The sequence below is a fragment of the Ammospiza nelsoni genome, chromosome 9 (genome assembly GCF_027579445.1).
Source record: "Ammospiza nelsoni isolate bAmmNel1 chromosome 9, bAmmNel1.pri, whole genome shotgun sequence".
Lineage (NCBI taxonomy): Eukaryota > Metazoa > Chordata > Aves > Passeriformes > Passerellidae > Ammospiza > Ammospiza nelsoni.
Window position 1 is genome coordinate 8026335 of NC_080641.1, and position 27438 is coordinate 8053772.

At 54.8% G+C, this 27438-nt stretch overlaps 1 protein-coding gene across 1 annotated transcript; it reads left to right on the top strand.

Annotated features, from left to right (window-relative positions):
- Positions 1 to 1178: 1178 nt before the first annotated feature.
- Positions 1179 to 23061, top strand: UCK2 (uridine-cytidine kinase 2). The gene is made up of 7 exons (XM_059478736.1): positions 1179 to 1408; positions 11186 to 11345; positions 12301 to 12397; positions 13275 to 13417; positions 17884 to 17981; positions 19782 to 19830; positions 20829 to 23061. Exons 1-7 carry the CDS (start codon positions 1310 to 1312, stop codon positions 20966 to 20968), a joined length of 786 nt encoding a protein of 261 aa, XP_059334719.1. The 5' UTR covers positions 1179 to 1309; the 3' UTR covers positions 20969 to 23061.
- The last annotated feature ends 4377 nt before the right edge of the window (positions 23062 to 27438 follow it).

Consider the following 27438-nt stretch of genomic DNA (forward strand, 5'->3'; position numbering starts at 1 on the left):
TTCTATGCCCCAATGGGATGTTTGCCTTCTTCACAGGGCATCACCAATTGATTCTTTGATCCACTCTACACCAGATCTTTATCTGTAAAAGGCCTGGCTAACCAGCAGGCTCCTATCTCACATTGTCATGGATCATATCACATTTGTCTGCGTGGACTTGCACCCTACGTATTTCCAATCCTTTTTCCATTTTGTTGAGGTCATTTTGACTTTGAATCCTGGCCTCCAGAGCGCTCATGGCTCTTCCTAGACGGATCCCATTTGCCAAAGACATAAGCATAACTTTTATTCCTAGATTTGAATTGTTAATAATAATAATAATTTATGAATGCTTTGCAGGACCAGGGCCCAGGTGGGGTGGGATAATCAGAAAGTTGTTATGGTTGGGAAAGACCTCCAAGATCACCAAGTCCAGCCATTGACCCAGCATTGTTCACCATGAAACAGTGTCCCCAAATGCCACATCTGTGTGGTTCTTGAACATTTCCAGGAATGGTGATTATTCCACCATTTCTCTGGGTACTCTGTTCCAAAGCCTGACCACCCTTTGGGTGAAGAAATTTTTTCTAATACCCAACCTACCCACGCAAGCCTAGGAAAAAATTTAGTATATTTCCTCTTGCCCTATCTCTTGTTACACGGGGGAAAAGTGCTGACCCTCACCTGGCCACAACCTCCTTTCAGGTGCAGAGCAATAAAGCTCCTGCTGAGCCTCCTTTTCTCCAGGCTGAGCCCCCGGGCCTTCCTCCCCCATCTCTGTTCCCTTCTCTACACACACTCCAGCCCCTCATTTTCTTTCTTGTCGTGAGGGGCCCAAAACTGAATCCAGTTTTCCAGATGCGACCTCAGCAGTGCCCAGCACAGAGGCACGGTCACTGCCCTGGTCCTGGTGACCACGCTATTGCTGATTCAAACCAGGATGCCCTTGGCCTCCTTGGCCAGCGTGGGACACAAACAATGGAGGTTCTGCCGGGGCCCACCGTGGTGTGGGGTGAAGCGGAGTGGCCGGAGAGAGGAAGGGAGCGGGTTCAGGAGCAGTACGGTGTTCGGGAGCAGCGCGGGGCCCGCCGCTTTTGTCCGCGGCCGGGCGGGCGGGCTGAGGGCGGCGGCGCGGTGCGGGCCCATGTGGCCGCAGTGCCGCCCGCCGGCGGGCTGGGCCGGAGCATGTGCAGCTGCGGCAGCACCTGGCAAGGAGCCGCAGCGCCGGGGATGTGAACCAGGCGGGGAGGAAGGCCCTTGACTCATCAGATAAATCCAGCCCCGCACGGCTGAGCGAAGGCGGAGGAGGCGCGGCGGTGAGCCGGGGAGGATGGCGGGGGACAGCGAGCAGCGGCTGGAGGAGCAGGGGCAGCCCAGCGGCGGCGAGCCCTTCCTCATCGGGGTCAGCGGCGGCACGGCCAGCGGCAAGGTGCGGGGGTCGGCGGGGGAGCTGCCCGCCAGGCCGGGCCGGCGGCCACATGGCAGCGGCGGCGGCTCCGAGCGGCCGCCCCGCCACGTGCGCTGCTCCGCGGCCCGGCCGCGGGCTTGGGGCTGATGGAGGAGCCGGGGCCGCGGCTGCGGATGGAGCCGGCTGCCCGGAGAAGGACGGTCCGGGGGAAGGAGCGCGGCCGCCGAGGCCTCTGCCCGGCCGGCGGACGGAGCCCCGCGGACACGTGGAGGGGGTGCGGGGTGGGTGCGGGATTTACTCGCTCCTTCTTTGCGGCTGGGACCTTGTGTCCCTCTGTGGCAGCGGGCAGAGCCGGGGGCCGCTGTGCGGAGCAAGGGTGGCCCCAGCTCGGCCGGGGCAGCGGCGGCATCTCCCTCCCCTTCAGAATCTCTTCTGTGGTCCTGTAGTCAGCGCTTCCCCCGTTCCCCATCACCCGTACCGACCCCAGGCGCTGCCCGCCCCGCAGGGCACCTCGGGGCCGATGCAATTCTTTAATTTCCACCCCCGCCGGTCGTGCATGGGGGTGCCCTTCTCTGCCCAAGTTTAGGGTGGCAGGAGCGGGGATTCTGCAGCAAATGCTGACTCACAGCGGCAGCAGGACCTCCTGGCTGCCGTGCCGGGAGGGGCTGGCCCTTGGCAGCGGCAGGTGGGAGCGGAGCGGGCCGAGGGCTGCGGGCACGGACCGGGGCATCGCCCGCCGGGGCAATGCGGGTGTTGCCGGCAGGCTGCTACACCCAAACTGCAGTGCACGGCAGCCTTGCAGCTTTTCAGCGTTTTATTTTCCTTGTTTCATGCAGTGTGCCCGTCTGAATTTGTTTAACCTCGCTACCTCGCTAGGTCACTTTCTTTCTTAATAGGAAAAGAAAATACCTTTTTTTTTTTTTTTTTTTTCCTTCTTATTTAAGAGCGGTAAAAGCAGCTCCGCAGCTCATCAGCACTCGTATGCAGGGCAGCACGTTCTAGCTGTATTTAGGAAAGGATGAATAGATTTGGAAGTAGCTCTATACCTGTGAAATATTTATTGCTGAGGAAACTGTATGTGGGCTGGCATATTCAGAAGGATGAGCCTGGGATCTGCGGGCTGATCTCCGGGGCATCCCTCCTTCTCTTGAAGGCACAACCCAACTGTTGTATCTCAGCCCAGTGTTTTAAGCATGTGTCTCCGAGTTCCCTATTGATTTTTGGACTGCTGTTGCTGCTGCAAGGGGGAAAAATCCAGCTGTAACAGGGGAGGGATGGTGAGAGAGAGGATGCAATCTCCTCCGGTGGGAAGGAAAGCTGGATTGTTCTTGCAGCACAGCTCTGGTGACTCAAACACGCTGGGTTTGTCTGTTCTCTGATGCGTGGGTCTGCCTCTCTGTAGTTGTCCCAATAACATCGCGTCTGGCGCTGCTGAACTGTTATGTCTCTGAACACGGTGTCTCAGGCCCACAAGGTAAAAGCAGTGATTACAGTACAATGCACCACAGTGGTGCTCGACTTTAAAGTGAAAATGCTCAAGAGCAGCAGGCTGCCTTAGGAAAAAAATAGGGAAATGGTCCTTTTCTAGCAAGGGAGATGTACTAACTGGCTTTTCCTGTCTCTCAGCTTTGATTTCCCCCCCTCCAGTGACTGCTGAAAATCTCTGTGCAGTGTTGCCTGTTGAAGGGAGTCCAGCAGATCGCTACAAAGTTGGTGGGAAAAGGCCACAAGAAATGTACTGGCAAAAAACTCCAAGAAACAGGAAAAAAATGACTTGTGCCCGCAGCTCCTCAGATTCACATTTGGTGTGGCTGCAACGCAGGGATGTGGGGGCTGTCCCTCACCTGCCTGGTGACAGTGGCCTGTGCCGGGTGCTGCAGCACGCTCTGGGAAAGCAGCAATGGGGCTGATGAGGTTTGCTTAGCTAAGGGCTTGCCTGCAGCCAAAATCCAGCCCAGGGGCTGCCGTGCTGATGTGCTGGCTGTGGGTGAAAAGTGAGTGCTAGCAGGAGTGAAGCAGGCACCTTTCCCAGTGGGAAAGTGACAGATCCATCCGACTGGCCTCGACACCAATTGCGGGTTGTTGTCCCAACACACCCCTTTGGCAGCACACCAGCCCGAAGATAACGGAGGGAATTTGCCTTCCAAGGCCCCCTGCAGCTCCTCCCACTGCTGCTTTTGGGTTTGACATCGGGACAATAGGCTCCACAGTCCCCTCCATCCCTCTTGGTGCAGCAGCAGGGTCAGGCTGTGCAAGGATGGGATGTGTTTGTAGCTGGCCATGACTTGTGTGCCGTGGTACCCTGGGGAAGTTGGTGTTGGAAACAACCATCCTTCCCAAAAAGCTGGGATTGTTTGGATAGTGTTCCTTAAATCTGTGAGAACTCAAATTCAAAGGCTGAGTGCTCTTTCCCTAGTGAGTAAAAGTGGCTTGAGCAACTTTGCCCGCTCAAATAAGGGTAGAACCTGGTTTTTGCCTCTGGGAAGAAAGCTGGACTGTGCTGGGAGCAAAACTGGGGAGCTGCAGAGGCCCTGAGCAGTCTGGGATATCACAGCCCCTGTGAGGGCAGTGCAAGCTCCACAGTGGTTGATTTGAGTCAGCTCAGCTGGGACAGGCTCTTCACAAAAAAAAAAAAGAGGTGTCCCCTGAAACCCAAGCACTGTGCAGTCTGTGCTTTCCTGGGGTGGAGATCACTTGCCATTAAGACCCCCATCCTTCCAAACATGAAGAGCACTGCAACTGCCTCATTCCCTCAGAGCAATTCCCAAGGCTTGTTGTCACATTTTCTTTCACCCTGTCTGTTCTCAAGTGTTCTGCTGGAGTTCTTGTTCCCTCTTACACCCATGGCCTTTGTGCCAGCAGCTCCTGCAGGACATTCCTGACCAGCAAGGACTCTGCAGAGCACAAGGCAGGCAGCCAGGCTGCAGGCTGGAGGAAAGTTCAGCAAACTGGCTGCTGAGATGAGCTGGGAACTGCTGGGATACCCCCTAAAGCTCTTTGTGTCCTCACTTCAGCTTAGGGACCTTGCAGCTCTGCCAGCAGTGCCTGGAGCAGCTTGCTCCCAGCAGCAGCATCTGGTGCTGGGGTGGCTGCAGGGGTGGGGAGAGCTCTTGGAGCTCAGGCTGAAGCATTAATTGTCCCCACGTGAAGTGAGGTGCTGATTGCTGCCTTCCAACAGGAGCTTGTGAGAAATGACAGATTGCTTTGGTTGGCTGCTCATTGCTCAGATGGCAGTGAGGGCTGAGCATGGGTGCCACTGCACCTTGGAGGTAGTTACATCATTTGGGTCTTGAGTTAGCACGTCAAGTTCCCAATGTCTGTTTGAACATGCAGCCTCAGAGTTTCCAGCCTGCAGAGCACCAAGATTACAGCCTTGTGATCAGCCAGGTGTGCTCTTCACTGACTCCACCACACTGGCAGGGCTGGCTCAGGCTGCAGGAGTGAGCCAGCCAGGAGGCTGGCATTGCCCTGCCAGGGTGGCACAGCAGTGTTGGCCCCCAGGGAAGGCGTGCTCAGAGCTGCAAGGGGCAGCTCCATCCCTCGTGGAGCCTCTTCTGTGACAACTCAGCCCACCAAGGGCAGAGGTCCCCCACACAGCCTGGGGTCACTGGCACAATGTCACCACCCGGATGGCTGCCACAGGAGGCCAGGGGAGATCCGGGAATGGCTCCCCCACGGGAGGGGGACTAACAGGAATTGCAGCAGCCCTGTGCCGGTTCAGCACCATTTCCTGGTGACGTTGGTTTGTGGCTGGCAGGAGCCCTGCATCACAAGGTCTGACTAGTTAAACACTGGTGTCAACGTGTGCTAGAGACTCATCAAACTTTCTAGCAGAACGTTGTTGTGTGCCAGCCCTGATCAGACTGATCCACAGGGCGTTTTGATGGGTCAGCCCTTTCCTGTTACTGATGGAATATGTGCTCATTATGGAGCCTGCTTACCACAGTCCCGTGGGCTCAGCCAGCTCTGGGCTATGGAGTTTGCAGCAGGGGCTCGAGAAAAATATCCTGTGCCTAAAACCAGAGGATTGGGAGGGATTGTGTTAGAGGGCTTGTTTTCCTCCCTGCATGTAATCTGTGTTTAGAGCCTCTGTGTGTGCCTGTTTATGCTCCAGCCCTGGATTGCTGATCACATGCACAGTGTCCCAGGGTGAGTGAATAGAAACCTGGCTATTCCCCTCCTGCTCTGCTTGGCCTGTGCCTCACAAAGGGAAAGGCAGGGTGGTGAACCTGCCTGGGAGTGCTCTGGGTGGAGGGACAGGCTTTTGGTTCAGGAATAATACTAAGTTTCCAGTCCTGGTGTTGCCACATGTGCATGCTCCCATTAGGGCTGGAAAGGATGGAGTGGGTCATGAGCTGGCTGTCTGCAGTCACAGGCATTTGATGGATGCTCTGGGACCCTTCCCAGTTTGCTGTCTGTTCTGTGTGTCATCCCAGTCCAAACGCTTCCTGGTAGTTTATAATCACCATAACCTTCAGGAAGAGGCCAACATCTGTAACTCGTGTGCTGCAGGAGATAAGGGCAGCATGCTACAGAGGACAGCAGAGAAATTAAACAAATAATGACAATGGTTCCTTATGTTTGATCTGAGGGAAAATCCTGTCAGAGCGCAAAACTGGAGACTGTTTTATCCACAGAGGTGTGATGAGGACACCCCAAGCAGGCTGCTGCAGCTGCAGAGCCATGGCCAGCTCCTGCCAAGCCAGCTCCCAATCAGATCCTGCAGGAAGGGCGTTATGGCACTGATATCCCTGGAGATAACCTCTCCCTGCTGGGATGGGACTGCTGCAGTCTGTCCTGCCTCCTGGTTGTGCTCTGGGCCAAGGGCATTGCTCTGTTGGGGAGGACTGTCCTCATGAGCAGCAGCCTGCAGTGGTGGCAGGAGGCTGTGCATTGCTTTCCACACTTTTGACACAACCCTTTTCTTCCTCCTGAGGGATCTGGCAGCTCCAGTGTTTCTTTAGGGCTGGAATCACTTGATCTGGCTAAGTCACTTTTGCTGGGTGTCTCATTTAGAGTCCCTGGGAAAATGGGAGGTCCTCTGTGCAGCTGGAATGGGACCTTGAGCATCCCTCTGCAGTGCTGGGTTCCTTGGGGATGGACAGGCTGCTGTCAGCATGTGGCTTTTAGCATATCCACCTGCACAAGGCTTTGGAGTTCCTGCCAGCCAGTTCTTGCCCTCCTGGGGCTGGAGACATCAGCTGTGTCCTGGCCCCTTCACCTGGTGGGTGACAGTGGCACTGTCCATCAGCTTTCTCCTTAACACCTATCAGAAGTGATATTCACTGATCAGAGCTACCCAGGAGGGATTGTGGGATAATCTGCATAATAATGTCAGGGAATTAGTCAACTCCTGAAGAATATCTGAGCAGCTGGCTATAGGCCACGAGTGAATGTGAATTAAATATGTAATTAATGTATTCCAAATAAATGTTAGAGGTAGGCCTCCAAACACCCATCTGTTTCTTCCCCTGTGTACTACCTCTCTCCTTTTGGGAAAATATGTTGGATTTCTTCTCCAGGTGCCCTCTGCATCTTCCTAGCAGAATAAAGCTGTACTTCTTCCTTGAACACTGCCTGTTTGTGTGCTTGGTTCAGGGGAGGAGTCCTGCAAGGGGAGCTGCAGCTGCTCCTGCTCAGGAATAACCTCTTGGAGCTCTGGCTGGCGTGGTGCTGTGCTGATACCTTCCTCTCCAGGAGGTGTGGGCTGCTTTGCACAGCTTTCCCAGGGAGCAGCTCGAGCACAGAGCCTGAGGGAGTGCAGCTCCAGCCTGGAGCTGAGTTCCCCTCCCTGCAGCGTGTAGGATTTTGTGACCCATGGCAGCAGCCAGGGTCCCTTGCTTCAGTTGCATGGGAAAGGTCTGCTTGGCAACCACAAAGGCTGCTGGGGCCTGGCTATATTTAGTTGTAACCAAGTTCTGGAGGAGGGAAAGCTCTCTCCTTTTGCTTGAGAAAGCAGCATCCTGTTGCCTGGAGTTTGCTGCAGCTGAATCACCAGCTTTGGCTCGTGGCAAGGTGTGCATGGATGAGGTGGGTATGGAAAGGGGCTGAGCAGAAGCAAGAAGCTCTGGCACAGCTCTCAGAGTCCTGCAGATGAGTTGTGTCATGTAAGGCATGGCTAGTGATGAGCTTCAAACCCTCCAGCTTGTGTATTGGCATCAAGTCACCTTTCTCAAGGCATCCTCTGCACTCCTGGGCTTTTTGGAGAAGAAACAATTGTCTTCTTCCCGGGGAGAAGCAGCAAAAGAAGGAATCTGAGCCCAGGCTGCCCCTTCAAGTGGCTGCTAAGTGCCTGTTGTCAGCAAGTGTCCCCTGCCTCCAGACTGAGGCACACTGGCACAGTTCTTTGGAGTCATGCTTTGTTCTTGCTTTACTGGGCATCTGTGGGTCTCTCCAAAACCTGGCTGTGCTCATTTCCAGTTATTGATGGATCTTTTCACAGTCACACATGTATGCTGTGCAGCTTTGGGAGAAAAGGGTTTAAGCAGGGAATATCTCATTTATTTGGGGGGACATTTCCTGAGGCTGTGAGTTTCTGTTCCTGTTGTGTAGGGGAGTTTCCAAACTGTATATTTCTGGTTTTTCTTCCTCCTTAAAAGTGAGTGTTTATCAGCCAAGGGGAAAAACTGCATGTCCAGCTGTAGGAGTTGTTCACACTGGCATCAGGGACTGCCCCTCATGAGACATTGTTGTTCCTACCACAAATGATAGTGAAAAAAGGAAAAACCTTCTCTTGGACCTTGCTGAGGTTCAGGGCCCTACAAAGGAGAGCTAAATCCAGCCTGGAGTGGACTGAGGCAAGCTGAACATGCAGGTGCAGTATGTGAGCAGGGCCTGGCCCACACCTGCAGCACCAAGGTGACAATTGTCCAAGGTGTCACCTCCTCTTCCCAGAGCCAGCAGGTGACATCCCTGCTCAGCCAGGCTGAAACTGAGCTCAGTGCTGAGAGCAGGATGTCCTCCTGCTTGTCTTTCTCCACCACTCCTGCCATCTCTCCAGAGCCCACCAGGGACAAGGGAAGGGTCCACTGTGTCTGCCAGGTTGCTTTTTCCAAGAGGCACCATCTTCCCTTGAGCCCTGGATTGTGAATGCAGCTGGGATCCAATCTGTTCCTGGTCTGGAACGTGGAGGGAGGACGTGTTCCTGTCTCCAGCTGCTTTGGGGTGCATTCTATTTAGGCTTTTCTCACTATCAGTGTCTCAATTTGTGAGGTGTGGAGCTACAGGGTGATTTTCAGAGCTGGTGGAGGCTCTTCTCCACCTTCCAGAATCCACAGACCTGAGAGTAGTGTGCACAAGGCAGAAGGAAGACTGACACCATTTGTGATGATTTTATTGCCAGTACACATGCTGAGGTCCAAGGGGAGAGAGTGAATGCAAATCCATGTGCTGCTTTCACTGATTCAAAGGAAAGGAGTCCTGCTCCCTGCCCTGGGCTGGCAAAAGCAGTTTGGGGTGCAGATCCACGTGGAACCTGTGGCTCTGGGGATCTCTCTGGGTGGCTGTGCTGAAGGGCAGTTTATTCCTGATGGCAGAGGGCCTGGGAAGTTTGGTGTCCTGGGCAGCTGTAGCCAAGGCTGAGCCCTGCTGTGCTTGTGTCCTGTTGCTGCATGGGCAGGCAGTGGTGTCTGGGGCAGTGAGCAGCCAGGAAAGGTGGAAGAGAGGCACTGAACACACCCCAGTTTTGCAGAACCTATGGGATACAGCTGGATAAACAGTTGTATCAGAGAAGGATTTGGGGAGTGGGAAAACAGAGGAAAAGGAGAGCAGCCAGAGAAGGATTTGGGGAGTGGGAAAACAGAGGAAAAGGAGAGCAGGCTCTGGCTTTGCCTGCCTGTGTGCAAGGGTAAGTGACTGGCACGGACTTGCAGGGCTTTGTTCTGGGTGGGAGCAGCTTGCTGCAGGGCAGGGCTGCCAGCCTGGCTTGGAGAGGCAGGAGAAGAAGGTGGGATGCTCAGGAGACCCCATCTCTGTGCCAAAACCCAAACTGGTGCCCAGGGCTGCCCAGACTGCTGTGGGTGAGCTGGAGCTGGTTCTCTCTGCAGCAGAGCTGAGTGAGCCTCTCCAGCCAGGCTGGGCATGACTCACAGCCCAGTGGCCACAGCCAAGGCGGGTCAGCCTGGCCTGGAGGGAAGAGAAGGTCTCTGGAGAGGGGAGTACTGTCGAATCTTCCACTTCTCAGGCAAACAGCCTTGCCCTCTGCCTGCTGGGGTGAGCTCTGCCAGGCATGCACTCCCCTCCCTGCTCCCTCTCACCAGTGCTGCCTTCAGCTCAAAGTTTCCAGCCAGGTATGGAGAAGATGGCTGAGCCATCCAGGAGGCAGGAGCCTGGAAAGAGCCTCTGGCAGGCTGGGGCAAGCACTCTGCTCTTTGCAAGGCACAGGGCTCAGCACAACCCTTGTGGTGACCAGGGCCAGGAGCAGCTCAGCTGGGCACAGTGTGATTGCTTGAGTGGGAGCTGTTCCCCCTGGCACAGGAGCTGCTTTGTCTGGGCAGTGGTGCCATGGGGCAGAGGCAGTGGCTCTCAGTGGCAGGGGCAGTGCTGGCTGCCAGGCTGCAATGTAGTCACCCCCAAGGACTGCTGTGACTAAGGAGAAGGGACTGCAGCAGGCTCTGGGCTTGCCCCCGAGCTGTGCTCTGTGTGCTGTGGCAGTGGTGGCCGTGCCCTGGTGCCAGCAGAGCCGGTGCCAGCCGCCCTGTCCCAGCCTGCTCCGTGGGCAGTGCCAGGTTCCCGCTGCCCGTGCCAGCAGCCAGGCCCACGTGGCTGCTCAGCTGCTGACTCTGCAGTGCCCCAGCCTCCCGTGCCAGCAGGCACCAGGATGTGCTGGCTCCTCCCAGCCCTGGCAGCTGTGGCACAGATCCCTGATAAAGTCCCGTGGGCTCTCCTCCTCATACCTTCCCATCCTGGGCTTTGTTTGCTCTCTCTTGTGCTGTGGTGGGGTTTCTGGGATGGGGCAGAGCTGGGGGAGCCAAGACTGCTTTCTGAAGGAGAAAGTGCCCATGGCATGTGGCTGAACCCAGGCAGGAGCCAACTGTTTTTCTGCTGCCACTTGTGCCCAGAATAGGAGCTGTGGGCAGGCTATAGGGGCGGAGGAGAGGGTGGCAGGCAGCAAACTTGGTGCTGCTGTCACATTAAAGGGTACCATGGTGATGCCTCTGGAGCACTTCTGCCTCGGTGGCTTTGGGAAAGTCACAGACTCTTGGCTGGAGGTGCAGCAAGCAGGCAGAGGTGTTACCTGGAGACATCCTCTCTCACAGACACATTTTATGAAAAATCCTTTTGTTAGGATTTTTTCCTCCTGAGAAGCTGAGAGGCCTCAGAGGAAATAAAAACCAATAATTGTCTGCTGCTGTGGGATGCAACAGGTGCATCTTTGATTGGTCCATCTTGTCTTTTTTTAATTAATGGCCAATCACAGTCTGGCTGTCTCGGACTCTCTGGTCAGTCACAAGATTTTATTATCATTCTATTCCTTGCTAGTCTTCTGATGGAATCCTTTCTTCTATTCTTTTAGTGTAGTTTTAGTATATAATTTTCTTTTAATATAGTATAGTATAGTATAATATAGTACAGTATAATCATATATAATATAGTATAATAATATATAATATAGTATAATGTAACATAATATAATATAACATATATTATAAAACAATAAATCAGCCTTCTGAAACATGGAGTCAAGATCTCATCTCTTCCCTCATCCTGGGACCCCTGTGAATACCACCACAGTCCTCCCTGTGCTGCTCAAATGTAACTTGCTGCTGATGTGCCTCCTTTGCTCTATTCCTTTTGCAGTCCTCAGTGTGCTCCAAGATTGTGCAGCTGCTGGGGCAGAACGAGGTGGATTATCGCCAGAAGCAGGTGGTGATCGTGAGCCAAGACAGCTTCTACAGGGTGCTCACCTCGGAGCAGAAATCCAAAGCACTCAAAGGCCAGTTCAATTTTGACCACCCAGGTGAGTGGAGAGCAGCACTGTGGGGGCAGGGATGGAGTGGGACCCTCAGCTGCAGCAGCAAAGAGCCTGCATGGACACTGGGGCTCTGAATCCTCATGGGATGCCTTAGTCAAGCTCTTGTGGCTGGGACCACCTGTGTGTCATCCCCCCCATCTCTCTTAGGAAGGAAATGGGGTGGAGTGTTTGGGATGTGAAAGAGCAGGTTATAAACCCTCAAACTCCTTAAGACCCTGTTCTTCCTGCAAAAACATCCCCCAGTTTGAACAAGGTTTTCATAGAATTGTAGAATCATTGAATAGTTTGGGTTAGAGGGGACCTTAAAGGTGATATTGTTCCAATACCCTTCACCTAGAGCAGGCAGCAAAGGAACAGATTGGGTTTTGGTGCAGCTGAGTCAGGCCTAGAGAGATCTGGGCTGGCAGAGTCCCTGGAGCCAGCAGCTCCCTGTCCCTCCCTCAAGGAGGGAACCAGCTGTGCAGCTGCTCTGCAAACCCTTCCAGTGAGGGGACCTGCCCTGTTACCACAACAGGGGCTCTTTGAACCATCTCTGGGCTCGGTGGGGAAATTCCAGAGCTGCTGTCCCTTGGTCCCCAGGAGGACAATGCCAGAGGCAGCGAGCCCTGAGCAAACAGAGCCCTGTCTGTGTTGCTGGAAACACTGCTGCAGTCTCTGTCTGAGGGCTGGAGCCCTGGAGGAGATGCCTTCCTGTGCCTGGGCTGGCAGCAGTGCTGCACAAGGACAGTATTGATCTCTGCAGGCCACATCCCAGGCTGCTGCACAGCCACAGAGCCCCGTGGCCTTGCCTGGTCCCTGGGGAGGTGCAGGGCTTTCGTCACTGTGTGTCTGTCTGTCCCCCAGTGTGAGGTGCCAACAACTCTGGCTTGGGCAAAGCTCAGCAGCTGGTGGGTGGGAGAGGTTGCAGAGCTGCCTCGGGTAACGTTTCCTGTCTCCTCAGATGCCTTTGACAACGAGCTGATCGTGAAAACGCTCAAAGAGATCACAGAAGGGAAGACGGTCCAGATTCCTGTCTATGACTTTGTCTCCCACTCCAGGTCTAACTGCTGCTCCTGCCTTGCTGTGCCTCTGCTAATGTCCTGTGGCAGCCCTGCCCTGCCCAAACTCCTGCCCTCTGCTTGGGTGCCTAAGTGCCAGCACAAAGTTCCCATCCTAACTCTTCCAGCCCTGGGTTAGAGCATCTCAGGCAGAGGGTCTGGAAAGCTGTGTAACCATCCAGCAACATCCAGGCATCAGCGCTGGGTGGTTAATGACCTCCCTTTTCTTCCCCATCCATGGTCCTCTCCACACAAACTCAGTGTTTGCAGCTTTAACAAGCACTCCAGCCTCAAACACCCTGGCAGTGCCAGGAAAGGAGGAGGACAACAATTCCTGCTCCTGTACCACTCCCCTTGCCTGTGTTCAGCTTGTTTTTGCATGCCCGTGTTGGTCGTGGATGGCGTTGCTCTGCTGTGCTTCCCACAAAATCACTGTGCTGTCAGAGAAGTGCTGCCTGCTCCCCAGGGAAGCAGAGCTGGCCATGCAGGTTCCCTGGGCTTTTTAGCTTGGCACATAACCCTTGTGAGCAGCAGCTGGCCCAGGTAGGGGGAGAAGGGCTGGTGTGCTTCCTGCTTTGCCATTTATCCTTCCAGGAAGCATACGTATGCCTTGGATTCCCTCCAGGGGTAGGTCTGCCCTCTCCTCTCTCTCTCTCCTCTCTCTCTCTCTCCTCTCTCCCTCCTCTCTCCTCTCTCTCTCCTTTCTCCCTCCTCTCTCCTCTCTCCCTCCTCTCTCTCTCCTCTCCTGCCCCCTTGGTGCAGCAGTGGTGTCCCAGGGTTGGAGCAGTGCTTTAGGAGCACAGCTGTTCCCCCACACCTCTCTCTGTGCTGGCCAGCCTCCCCCAACAGCAGGGTCTGACTGTGCTCTCCATGCCAGGAAAGAGGAGACGGTGACAGTGTACCCTGCTGACGTGGTGCTCTTCGAGGGCATCCTGGCCTTCTACAGCCAGGAGGTGAGGGACCTGTTCCGCATGAAGCTCTTCGTGGACACAGACGCCGACACCCGCCTGTCCCGCAGAGGTGAGCGGGTACAGAAATCCCCCTGACTGCTCTGGGGACACAGGCAGTGACAGTGAGCAGGGACAGAAATCCCCCTGACTGCTCTGGGCACACAGGCAGTGACAGTGAGCAGGGACAGAAATCCCCCTGACTGCTCTGGGCACACAGGCAGTGACAGTGAGAGAAATGTCCCTAACTGCTCTGGGCAGCTGGGCACAAAGGCAGTGACAGTGAGCAGGGACAGAAATGCCCCTGACTGCTCTGGGCACACAGGCAGGGGGCAGGAGCAGGGACAGAAATGCCCCTGATTTCTCTGGGGACACAGGCAGTGACAGTGAGCAGGGACACCAATGCCCCTGACTGCTCTGGGCACACAGGCAGGTGACAGGAGCAGGGACAAATGCCCCTAAGTGCTGTGGGCACACAGTGAGCAGGGACACCAATGCCCCTGACTGCTCTGGGCACACAGTGAGCAGGGACATCAATGCCCCTGACTGCTCTGGGCACAGGCAGGTGACAGGAGCAGGGACACCAATGCCCCTAACTGCTGTGGGCACACAGTGAGCAGGGACACCAATGCCCCTGACTGCTCTGGGCACACAGGCAGTGACAGTGAGCAGAGCAGAGCTGGCACAAAGCTGTGAAGAGCTGTGGAGCTTTTCCTGCCCAGTGCAGAGTGTCACTAGGGCAGCTTGTGGCTTGCTCTGTGTGTGTCTCTTGGGATTCAGTGGGATTTTTGCTGCCTTGGCTGGGATTCCTCCTTTGATGAGTGCTGAGTGTGCCGTGTCCTCGCACGGCCCCGTGGCACCAGCCCGGTGCCAGCAGCTGAACAGCAGCTGCTGCCAGTCAGCAGATGCCAGCAGGGAAGAGAGGGCACAGCAGAGCATCTGGGCAGCTCAGTCAGATAGATCCACTCAGGACCTGGGCTGTGGGTGTGCTCTGAGGAGGGCATTTGGGCCATGGTGTCCACCGTGGATGCTGCACATGGGGAGTCCGGTTGTACATTTGTGGAGCCTCTGTGTGGGATGTGGCTTTGGGGGCAAAGAGCCCTAGAAACCAAATTGTCCCTCTCCAGGACTCCCCAGTCCTGCTGGCTTGGCTGTGGGGTGCCAGCTACATGGGGGGGGACACTCACACTGCAGGGCCTGCATGACTTGAGATGTCCTTTGTTTCTAAGCAGCTTTGAGGGGTGGGTCACTGATGCAGCACCTCCCGGGTGACTGAAAAACCATCTGGGGACTCTTGGGGCAGAATTCACTTCTGTCTGAACTATTGCTACCCCTGGCTGGCTCTAACAGGCTCCACAGGGTGCCTGGGGATGCAGAAGATGACTGAAAAGGAGCAGTCCCTGCCAGAGCTCTGCGCTGTGACGAGGGGAGCGCGTCTCAGTGCGTCACTCTGGGACTGTGTGTGTGCGTGTTCCACTCTGCAGTGGAGCTGGTCTTGCCTGCCCTCCTGCTGTCAGACACATGCAGAGCCTCCTCAGCTGCTGGGATGTCATCAGCACTGATGAACATCTTCTTTTTAGCAATCCCTCTTGACCCTGCCCACTGTTCTTGCATGACTCACCCAGGGAGGTGACAGCACAGTCACTTGCAGGGAGATGTGAGATATGCAGGGTCCCAAAATGTGAGCCCTAATCCTTTAAAATGCTGTGCAGGAGCTCAGGGCGACACCCAGCCACAGGGTAGGACACTGTGGTGGTGACAGTGACCCCAGCCAGCAGCTCAGCCCCACACAGCTCCCTGCTCAGCCTCCCCTGGGGGGAGAATCAGAAGGGTAAGAGTGAGAAAAGTTGTGGGCTGAGACAAAGACAGTTTATGAAGTAAAGCAAAAGCCACAAGGCAAGCAAAAGGAGGAATTTGTCACCACTTCCTGTGGGCAGGCAGGTGTTCAGCCATCCCCAGGAAAGCAGGGCACCATGGTGTGTGATGGGTATGTGGGAAGACAAGTGCCATCACTTTGAATGTCTCCTCTCACCTTCCTCCTTCTTCCCCAGCTTTCTATCATCATGTGGGATATCCTTTGGGTCAGTCAGGGTCAGCTGTCCCAGCTGTGTCTCTTCCCCCACTGTGGGGTGGGGTGAGGAGCAGCAAAGGCCTTGGATCTGTGTGAGCAGTGCTCAGCAATAACAAAAACATCCCTGTGTTATCTGCGCTGTTTTCAGCACAAATCCAAAACACAGCCCCACACCAGCCACTGTGAGGAAATTTAACTCTATCCCCACCAAAACCAGCACATTCTCCAGCCCTTATTCCAAACCACTTAAATCATGCTCAGGCCCCACACTCTCCAGTCCATTCTCATTCCCCACCTTTGGTGTTTCACACAAATATCAATCCCCTATTTTATGGAATGCCCCTGTAACAGATCTGAGTGTCCACTGAATTTATTTAGCCCCTGACTTTGGGCTCCATCTGTCCTAGTGGTCATTCAGGACAGGGGAAGGTGGTGTGTAGTGTGGAGTTGTGGGGTCACTGCTGTGCTCACACTGCTCTTGTGAGCCTTGTACTTCTCCCACCCACCATCAACCACTTGCAAAAGGGCAACTTTGCTGATGGAGGTGCTGCTGTCTCCTGGTTACTGCAGCTCATTGTTCTCCTGCTAGGAATCTGCCCATTTCCCTGCCATCAGCAGTTGGTAGGACCACTGCAGCATCAAATCTGTTTACTGCATGTCTGCCTGTCATTTCTGGGAAAGGAGAGCCTGTGTGAGAGGTGCCAAAGGTATAATCATGTCCCTGGAACGTGGCTGGAGGCAACTCATTGCCAAAGTTGGGATCTTGTGTTGTGATGTGGCCCTGAGTCATCTTTGTGTCCCAGAAGCCCTAAAGGGTTGCAGAGTTGGGTTTTCAGCTGGGCAGCAGCAGGAGGTGAGGTTCCTGGAAGTGCAGCTGACAGCTCACTTAATCAGCAGTGCTGGGGTTCAGTGTGTGCAGCTCACACTGTGCCCACCTCAGAAGTTCTGCTAGCAGAGTGCAAGGGGCAAGCTCTGCCAGGTGCCTCAGACAGGGATCCATGGGGCTCAGGGACCTCATTATGGCTAAGCTCCCTCACTGCCCTGTCCTTGGCCAGTTTCCCTAAAAAAGAAACCAGGTCACATGCATGTTTTGGGTCCAGTTTGAGTTTGGACCTGCTGGCTTCAGAGAGGTGCCAATCTGTCCTTGGGATGTTTGCCTGCCCTGCCAGCAATCCCTCAGGATAGGGTGTGTGGTTTTACCTGGGACCTGCTGCTTTGGGGCCAGGTACAGCAGCAGGTGTTTGACCTGTGTTTGTGTGTGGGGTGATTATCCTGCCCTGGGAAGAGGCAGGAGAGCTTTGCTTTGTCAGGACCAGTCCCTGCCCAGCTCACAGGCCTCGTGCACCCCAGCAAATAAGGTGTGGGAGCTGGGAAACAAGAATGATATATTTTCCCTGCCTCTTTTTCTGTGTTGTTCAAGATGGGGCTCGCTCCTGCTCTCTGGAGAAGCTGCTGCTGGTTCCCATCCTGCTGCCAGCCCTTTCCCCCCATCACTTCCCCCTGCAGGGCTGTGAAAGGCCACACTGTGAAGCTGCTGGCCAAGGACAAACAGAGCCATGGGGGCAGTGCCAGAGCAGTGTCCTGGCCCTGAGAGCACACAGGCAGTGCTGCCCAGCAGGTCAGGCAGGCTGGCAGGGCAGTGCTGTGCCTTGGCTCTGCCTGGGACACGAGGGAAGGCTCATTCCAAAGCCAGTGCCAGGCACTCACATGCTGGGGGAAAGCCAGCAGCCCCCTGGGGACAGCCAAGAGCTGTCTGCTCAGCCACAGGGCTGCTTTGGCTCTTCCCTGAGGATTGAATTCCTGCTGAACCGGGCCACTTGTCCACACTGAAGTGGTGTCAGACTGGAGATGGCACTGGCCCAAAGCTCATGCAAGCAGGGTGGAAGGCCTGAGTGGCAGAACAAGCAGGAGGCCAGTTTGCTCTCCTGCCTTTGGGCTTCCTCCTGAGCTGACCCCCTCACCTCTGCTTCTCCTCCTAGCTGGGGACAGCACAAGGAGCCTGGCAGAGCTGTGCAGGTGGGTGAGTTTTACCCTCCCCACCTCTGCAGATTTGAGTTAAACGGTGCCCTAACGTGTGTGTGGCTGAACCCCACTGATTTTCTACTTTTTGGGCACCTCTGCACTGGGATGGCAGAGACAGGCAAGACAGAGTGACGGGAGAGAGGCAAGGCTGAGGCTGGGAGCACTCAGGACTGGGCTGGCACTGGTTATAGCTGGAATGTGCATGCAGAGCCGAGAAGGGGGCCAAGAAAAGCCCTTGGCCAGGTCAGGCAGCCCTTGGCTCACAGGAAGACTTGGAAGGAGGTTAAAAGCATGGAGCTGGGCTGGGATGTGCTCAGACACATGGACAGCAGCTTGCAGGAACAGAGACCTCAGGGAAAATATCCAAAGGCTGTACTTATTGAAGGGAAAGGGGGTGGAGAGAGTTGTGCCTCAGCTCCTGACTGTGCCTTCCACCTTCCCCTCAGTGCTCCGAGACATCAGCGAGCGAGGCAGGGACCTGGAGCAGATCCTGTCTCAGTACATCACCTTTGTTAAGCCTGCCTTCGAGGAGTTCTGCCTGCCGGTGAGTCAGGGGAGTGCACCCATGAGAGTGCTGCAACAGGAGCACTTCGTGTCTGCCCAGGGCTCAGATCTGCCCCCTGTGCCTTCCTCCCTCTCTGCAGCCAGGGCAGGCTGTGATGGGGGCTGTTTATACAGCCACTGCCTTCCCGGTGAGATCACCCTTCCCTTTGGGAAGGCAGCATGGCTAGAGGAATCCCTCCCTGGGCAAGGGCTGACAAACCTCTGGGCAGCTCAGCCTGGCAGGGAGGATCCTTGGCTGTATTTAGCTGGGGAATGGGAGGTCTCTGCCCCCAGGCAGTGTTTGCTCTGTCTGCCTCCTCTTTTGGGCTGTGCTGCCTGCCCTTTTCACCCTGCAGTGTTGCTGCCTTCGTGCTTGGGAGAGCAGGGCAGCTTCTTCTTCTGCCTGTGCAGTGGGATGTGGCTGTTGAGTGGCCAGGGGGACAAGGCCTGTCTGGAGAAAGGAAACTCCTTTGGGAGCTGATAACAGAGCCAAGGCTGCCTGGCAGGCAGGGACTGTGTGGGGGAATTTACTGCAGGATTGCACGGAAATAACATGTTTGCAGATCAGCCATTGTACACCTTTCCTGGCTCTCATGGAGAGCAGCCTGTGCCTTGCTTCTCAACGCTTCTCAGGCAGATGTGGTAATGAAGATTTTTATATTTTTATATGAGGATTATTTTTTAGTTCTGGAGGAAGTGAGCAAGCAGAGTCCTGAAACCTGGGAACTGCTGGCCAGCACCACAGGCAGGAATTAAACTGTGCCTCCCACCTTGGGAGCATCCCTATGCCTGTCTGTCTGGTCAGCTCTGCCCCTTACCTTTAGAGGGGCTGATCCTGTGCTGCAAGATCTTTTCCTGGCTCTTGCACGGCTCCCTTTTTCCAGTTTCACTCAGCTGTGGCTCTGGGGACCAATTCCAAAGCCCAGAAAGGCTTTTCCTGAGAGGCAGGTCCAGCTTGCAAGTCTCCTCTTCTAAATCCACAGTTTTTCAGAGCAGCAGATGCTGCATCAGGCTTTTCTGATGAAGAGTCTGTAGGAGAATGAAGTGTGAAACGAGGAGGGCACAGAACTGCCTTGTTTCTACCCACAGCTTTGCAGTGGTCTGCTCTTACTTCCAACCTGGTGTTGGCTCAGCACCCACTGCTGCTGTTATTTGACTCCTAAAGCAGCTCTGAGCCAAGTGGTCCAGTACTGAAATGGTCCAGCATATCCTGGTGGTTTTTGATATGTCTGGAAGCACTTGGAGGTGTCAGGTGTCACCCATCAGCCCAGCTGGCTTGGTGGGGCTTGGCTGTCAGCTGTAAAACTGCCACAAATGAGGAGGAGACTGAGACTGGCACCTGCAGGGGAATCTAGGTCAGGACTGGTGTCCTGAATCACACCTCTGCAAGTGGTGTGGTGGAGAATTCTCCCCCCTTCCCAGGCAGATCTCATGGCTGTGCCCAGCCATGCCAGCTCGTGCTCTTGGAGCAAGTCTTGGGTGGATTCAGGAGGAATGGTGTTCCCAAGAGCATCAGCTGCTGGAGTCCTGTGATTATGAGGCTTCTTAATTGCAGGTTTTGTTCAGGGTGCCTCTTACTGGCTTCTGTATGAGCTCATGAAAATGGAGTCAGGGCACAAAGCATGGCCCTTGAAACGTAGAGCAGAACACAAATAAGAGCATCCAAAATGTATTATCAGCAATGACATCTCTCCCAGAGGGTCTGGGGAGGGCAAGGAGCTGCCCCAAGGAGCAGGGACAATGCCCCAGCCCACTGTCTCTCCACTTTTTCCCTGTAACAAAATGCTCTCTCTCCTCCCAGACCAAGAAATACGCTGATGTGATCATTCCCAGAGGAGCAGATAATGAAGGTAAGCACCAGGCCCTGCTGCTCTGCCCTGGCAGCCAGACTTGGGCTGTTGCTGTTGCAGTGGAGTTAGGTTGGAGCTGTCCCAGAGGGGACTCAGGCCACTGCCTGAGAGCAGCACTGCCAAGAGAGTGCTGCTACCACAGGTGTGCCAAGATGAGCCTGTTCCCTTTGCTCCTGCTTGCAGCATTATTGACTGGGAGTTTGTGTTTCTCTAATGCCTCCAGGCTAGCTCTTGGTTCATCCCACAAAAGGCAATGTGCATCTGGGTCAGCCAGGTTGGGGTCAGCCTGAGTGTCCTGCATGGGGTCAGCCTGACCACCCTGGCTGGAATCATCCTGGGCATCCTGGCTGTGGTCAGCCTGACCACACTGGCTGGAATCATCCTGGGCATCCTGGCTGTGGTCAGCCTGACCACACTGGCTGGAATCATCCTGGGCATCCTGGCTGGATTCAGCCTGGGTGTCCTTGCTGGGGTCAGCCTGAGTGTTCTGGTTGGGGTCAGCCTGGGCATCCTGGCTGGAATCACCCTGACTATCCTGGCTGGATTCAGCCTGAGTGTCCTGGCTGGAGTCAGCCTGGGTGTCCTTGCTGGGGTCAGCCTGAGTTCCTGACCACTCTGACTGAATTTGGCCTGGACATCCTGACTGGGATCAGCCCGACCACCCTGGCTGGATGCAGCCTGAGTGCTCTGGCTGGATTCAGCCTGACCATGCTGGCTGGGAGCAGCCTGGGCATCCTAGCTGGAATCACCCTGACTATGCTGGCTGGATTCAGCCTGACCATCCTGACTGGAATCAGCCCCACCACCCTGTCTGGATTCAGCCTGAGTGCTCTGGCTGGATTCAGCCTGACTGTCCTGGCTTGAGTGGCAGAGGGATCAGTCCTGGGGGGGAATAGGAGGGGACAACACTGGGAGGGACAGCAGGGCCACAACCCTACCTCAGCTCTGCTTGATCTTTGCATCCATCCTAACACTCTCTCTCCCCCTTTTGCTCACAGTGGCCATAAACCTGATAGTGCAGCACATCCAGGACATTCTTAACGGAGGACTCAGCAAACGCCAGAGCAACGGGTACCTGAATGGCTACACTCCCCCGCGCCAGCGGCAGCCCTCAGAGTCCAGCAGCCGGCCCCACTGACCCGGGCAGAGCCGAGGCCGGCACGGCCCCTCTGTACATACTGTCCACTCGTTCCCCCCTTATCTATTTAAGAAACCAGACGGAGACGAATGCCTTTAATTTTGTATGTTGGAGTTGCCCAACGAGAAGCCGCCGGTTGCTCGGGAGCCCGGACCACCCTCAGCTCCCGGCCTTGCTCCATAACTCCTCCAGCACGGATCCGGCTATAAACCTCTATAAATATAGAATTGCTCTATTTTTGCGTAAATGCAGAATAACGTAAAATTAATTGCTGTCAGGTATTTGCCAGGCTCAGTGTTGCTGGGAGGGAGTGGGGAAAAGGGGATTCTAGGAGGTGTTGGTGTCAGGAACTTCACCTCAAACTCGGTAAGGAAGGCAGAACCGTGGTGGTCCATCCAGGGCAGGCTGAGTGTTACACCTGGGTTGGGTTTGTCTGTTCCTACCATTGCTGTTCAGGGGCAAGCAGCCTGCTTCTGGCAGCTGGGAGAATGATGGGGAATGATCTCCCCCTGTCTCTGCAGCCCCAAGTCTCACCCTTTCAACAGAGTGTGGCCTGAGTGTCACACCTGGCTTGGGTTTGTCTCTTCCTACCATTGCTGTTCAAGTCCAGGCAGCCTGGTTCTGGCTGGCAGGTGCTGCACACTGCTTCAGGGAGAATGATGGGGAATGATCTCCCCCTGTCTCTCTGCAGCTCCAAGTCTCAGCCTTTCAACAGAGTGTGGCCTGAGTGTCACACCTGGTTGGGTTTGTCTTTTCCTGCCATTGCTGTTCAAGCAGTCTGGTTCTAGCTGGCAGGTGCTGCACACTGCTTCTGGCAGCTGGGAGAATGATGGGTTGTATCTCTCCCTGTCTCTCTGCAGCTCCAAGTCCCAGCTTTTCAACAGCATCCCGTTCTGTGCCTGACACCCCTTCCCACCACAGATGTGGGGCTGCTGCCACACCCTGCAGTGAGGACCTGCTGGGTATGTGGCCATATAAACACAGCCTTTTGAGCAGTCTCAGTGCCTGGCTTGTGGGGGCAGCACGTGGATACCTTCAGCCCCCCTGGAGCTTGGTGGCACTGTTGGTTCACCCTGGGCTGACCTGCCTGGAGGTTGGCTTGCAGGTCAGAGGTGTGTCTCATTCCTCACCTGCATGGGTTTTGCTCTTGTGTGGGGGATTCTGGGGTTTATGAGGTATGGTTAAGGGACAACCAGCCTCTTCTGAAAGAAAGGGGCAATGGCTGATCAAAGGCAGCTGCTGAGCTGAGGGCTCAGCAGTGTGTAGCGGTCCCTGGGCTGCCTTGCATCCCCATGTGGGACCATCCACAAATCCCATCTGGGCAGTGTGAAACTGGGTGCCAAGCAGTCCTCTGCTCCCTGTTTGCAGAGCCTGCCTGTGTGCCTTTCACTGTCCTGGGGGAGGACACTGTCCCTGCAGTCTGTTGTCCCAAGGGCTGCCCAGGCAGTGCCCTCCCTTGCCCAGGGTGAGAGTTAGTCTTGCCTAACCTGGTGGTGCTACAACAGCCACGTCCAGAGGGGCTGGTGGGGTGTACTGCAGATTTAGGGATGCCTGGAGAATCCCCCTGCAAGGTGGGTCAGGGGCTTGGTGGGAGACAGTGGAGGGGGTTTGGTGGGATGGTGGCCAGCAAAGATCCATCTGCCAGTGCTGCTAAGCCTGACTTGCCCTGTCAAACCCAAAATTTCACAGGCATCCCACAAAGCTTGGAGCAGAGACCCTTAGCCTTGCTCCCTCATGGTTCTTTCACTCTTTCCAGAGCATTGGCTTTGCTCTGTGGTTAACAGTTTAGTGGACCATGCTCCATTGCTCTCCAGGCTGATGTGAGCTGGGACAAGCTTTGATCCTGGAGAGAACAAGAAAGGAAACACCTTCCCCCAGTGACTGCTGCTGGGGCAGACTCATTCCTTGTATCCCTCTCCCTGTGTACCAAAACTCCTCCAGGCACGTCAGCTTTGCCACGACCAAGGGCTGATTCTGTGTAGGTAAGAGGGACCAAAGCTCTGCAGAACTGGTGAGGCTTCTCAGGGCCCATACAGAAGACAAGGTAAAATACTGGCCTCCTCTCCCCAGTGAATAAAGACAGAATAAATGGATGCTGGTGTTGTCTCCTGTTTGGTGCTGATTGCAGTCCCAGGATAGAAACAGGCTTGGCCAACCTTGTCTTAATTCTGCAAGTCTAAGCCAGACCTGGCAGAGCAAAGCTGCTGGCACAGATCAGTCCCTTGGTGAAGAAGGAGGCAGCAGCTCTGTCTTTTGGCTGGTTCCCCCCACTGTAAGGCCCCAAAAAAGTCACCTGACAAGGCTCTAAAAGGGCTGGTGGTTGTTGATGTGCTCTGCTTTAGATGCACAGGAGAAATACTGACAAGATACTCTCAAGAGGTGAAAACAACCAAATGGCAAATTTAGAAAATCAAAGAACTGACTGAAGGTTTAGAGTAGCACACACTAAACATAAAACACCTCAGAGAATTCAATTGGCCCATTCAACTTTGCAAACTTTAGGCCCATTCAATTTTAAATTATTCATGAATTCCAACAGGAGAGAATTGAAGAAAGCAAGAAAATATAGAAAAGAGGACACATATAGCTACCAGAGGTGTTTCTTTTGATGAAAACTCCAAAAGGAGATAGGGTCAAGACCTGTGCTCACCTCAAGTTCAGCTTTATCTACTCCTTAGCCATCCTGAGCCCTTTCCCCAGGTGGGTTTTCCAGTCATTTGGCCACTGGGGAGCTTGGTTGGGGCTGCAGGGGCGGGTGTGGAGCATTGCCTCTGCTGTGCCAGGGACTGGCAGCCCCTCAGGGTTGGCATACAAACTGTAGGGATGGAGGATGTGCAGAGCAGGGCATTGCCTCACCAGGGCAAGGCCTGACCTGTGCCTTTCCCCACACACATGCACCCCAAAATGCGTCAAGACTCAATATGTCACACTCTGCATGTCCTGGTGCTCATGTGGCTTGGGGTGCTGTTGTGAAACCCCTCTGCTCTCAGAACAGCAGAGCTGGACAAGTCCAGCCCTTCCCAGTGCCTTGAATAAGTGACAGCCATCAAAAGCCCTCACAGGCAGGGTGGCATTAGCACCAGCAGGGTGTCAGGCAAGGGGGACACTTTTGGCAAAGGGATTTGTGGCAAAACACTTGATGTCAGCATGAGTGCAAAAAGGGGAAGTCAGGCTTAAAGGACTTGATAACCCTCTGAAGGAATGACTGCCTGGGTGGGTGGGGGAAGAGCAGGGCAAGTTGTCTGCCTTGGCTTGAGTCAGGCATTTGGTAGGATCTCCTGTAACCTCCTGGTAGTGGTGATGTACAGGCTGGAAAAACCCAGAGGTAGATGCAAAACTGGCTGAAAGACTGGTCCCAGACTGTGGTGATGAGTGGTGTGAGGTCAGGTGGAAGACCAGTAACTGGTGGGAAAACTGGCTGAAAGACTGGTCCCAGTCTCTGGTGATCAGTGGTGTGAGGTCTGGTGGAACACCAGTAACTCATGTCACTAGGTCCAGCCCATCTGACACCTTCACTGAAGACCTGCATGATGGAGAAATGGGCTGACACAAACCTTTCAATGTTCAGTAAAGGGAATTGCAAAGTCCTGCACTTGGGGAAGAATGATCCCACGTGCCAGTACGTGCTGGGACACCTGGAATGCACAGGGAAGGCTGGGAGGGTCCTGGTTGTCCATTAGCAGAGGGTTAATGGCATCCTGAGCTGCTTTAGGGGAAGTTTTGGGTTAGGGTGATCCTTCCCCTCTGCTCAGATGAAGCCAGACCTGAGTGCTGTGTCCAGTTCTGGGCTCTCCAGTACAGGAGCTACTGGTGAGAGTCCATTGATGATGAAAGGATTGGAAGATCTCTCCTGTGGGGAAAGATTAGGACATGTGGGATTGTTCAGGCTGGAGGAGGCAGAGGGGGAATCCTATTAATGTATAAAAATAGCAGGAGGGAAGGTGAAAAGACAGCCAGTGGTTGGACATGGACACAACCTGAAAAAGAAGGGGCTCCCTCTGAACATAAGGAAACATCTGCTGGGAGAGTAATGGAGCACTGGCACCTTTCTGAATGGCTTGTTCAGAGGGGTTGTGGAGTTTCTTTCTTGGAGATATCAAAACTGCAGAAGTTTATGAGCAACTGCTTTGAGACAACCCCAGTTGAGCATGGGCTTGGACAAACCAAGCTGCCACGAGCCTTCCAACCCCAGCCAGTCTGTGAATTTGAAATATTTCCCCGCTGGGAGAGGAGCTTTTTGCCTTCTCCTGAGTTTGGCTCTAAGCTATGTCCCTCCTCAAGGGGCTTTCCAAACTTCTTCTGCCCTTCTTCTCTGCTAGTGCTGGTGCTGGAGCTCCTGCAGGTAAAGGTGATAAAAAAAGCCCCAAACATCAGCATCATGGTTTTGGTCCTGAGCATCACCATGGCTTTGGCCCTCATCTTGTGCAGTTGGGAACATGGGAAGGTGCACTTTGGCAATCTGTCCTTGTGGAATGTCAAGCTGGCTGTCCCCATCCCTTGAAATGACAGGGCCAGGCCTTACCTGCACCCCACAAACCCGTCCCTTCCTGTGGGACTGATTTAGATTGCTTGCCCATCTCTGGTTTTTCTGCACATTTCTCCAGATGCTGGGGGCAATATGAGCCAGGCCCAGTATGCCCAGAGTTTTCCAGGCCCTGCAGAGCAGCCAGGACATGTCCACCTGGGCAAGGACAAGGTGTGGAGGTTTTTGTGCCCCAGGAACGTTGGCCTCCTCCTGGAATGTGGGGTGCCTGCTCTCTGCCACCCCAATTCTCCCATGTCTCCCAGAGCATACACACATTCTAGAAGCTCACAGACAGCAGCCTGGCTGACCCCTGCCTTCCTTGCTGCTCCTCCCTTGGATGCCCTTCCTACCAAAAGGGCACGTGCCTCAGGAACAATAAAATTCATTTAAGAAGATTCCAGAAGTTGGCTGCTCCTAGCAGGAATTTTGCTGAGTTTCAGTGACACATCTGATGCATGGGCATGCTCTGTCATGTTTAAGGAGACAGATTCCTGGCCTTTGGGATGCCTGGGAACACCTCTGGGAGGGTGGCAGGCAAGAAGAAGAGGGCATAAGCAGTGGAAGAGCCACAGGAGCCTTTGGTGGGCCTGAGGCACCTTGTGGCTGGTTGTCATCCTGAATGGAATTCATTGCTGTCTGGATGAAAACACTTCAGCTGGCATTGTTATCCAGCTACTTCCAAATATCTGCTCCTCTTCCAGTTGTGATCCTGCCAGCCTTGGAGGTTCTAAGGACTAAGGAACCCAGCAGGCCATAGGCAGGCACTGGGCACTGTCACCTTACAGGGACACATGGTCATCCATGTTAAGAGGAAAGCCAGAAGTTCACAGAATTACAGAATATCCTGAGTTGGAATGGATCCACAGTGATCATCCAAATCCAGCTCGTGGCCCTGCACAGAATAGCAGAATGGGTGGGGTTGGAAGGGAGCAGTGAGGGTCATCTGGTGCCACCTCCCTGCTCAAGCAGGGCCATTTCAGAACATGGCCTTGCTTTGTAACCAGGCAGGTCTGGGATGTCTGCCCAGGGAGACTTCACAACCTCTCTGGGCAATCTGTTCCAGTGCTTGATCACTGCACAGTAAAGTTCTTCCTTGTATTCATGTGGAACTTTCTGTGGATCTCCTCCCAGTGGCCGGCACCACTAAGAGCATCTTGGCATCTCCCCTTTGGATATTTATACACATGAATGAGGTCTCCTCATGCACAGGGCAACCCCAGAATCACACCGTGTGCCAAGTTCGGGCACATTGAGAAATGCATCACCCACAGCGAATGAGAAGTGGTGTTAATCTGGAATTATGGAGGGATAGGCGGCCCAGGGAAGTGATCATCCCTTTGTACTCGGCATTGGTGAGGCTGCATTCAGTTCTGGGTCCCTCACTTTAAAAAGGACATTGAGGTGCTGGAGTGTGCCGGGAGAAGGGGGACAAGGTTGGTGAAGGGTCTGGAAAACACCCGAGGAGCGGCTGGGGGTGTTCAGCCTGGAGAAGAGGAGGCTCAGGGAGGAGCTCATCGCTATCGCCACCTGACAGGAGGGTGCAGCCAGCTGGGCTCGGGCTGTGCTGCTGGGAGAACAAGAACTGCCCAGCTGAGACAGGGCAGTTCAGCTTAGAGATCAGAAAATAAAAATCACTGTCAGGGTGGTCAGGCATTGAACAGGCTGCCCAGGGAGGTGCTGGAGTCGCTGTTTAGGAGGCGTCTGGACCTGGCGCTGCTTTAGCGCTTCCAGCGGCCGCGCAGGGCGCACGCCTGGACCCGGTGTCATTTTAAATCCCTCTCCCAGCGCTGCCCGTTCTGATTCTCCGCCAGCACCCGCGGAGCCCGGTGCCTGCGGCGGCTCTGCCCCTCGCTGGGGGCTCCCTCTCACGGCCTGGGGGCCGGGCCGCGCTGAGGCGGTGGCTCCGGGGGCGGAAGGGGCGGGCGCGGCTCGGCGGCGGTTGGCG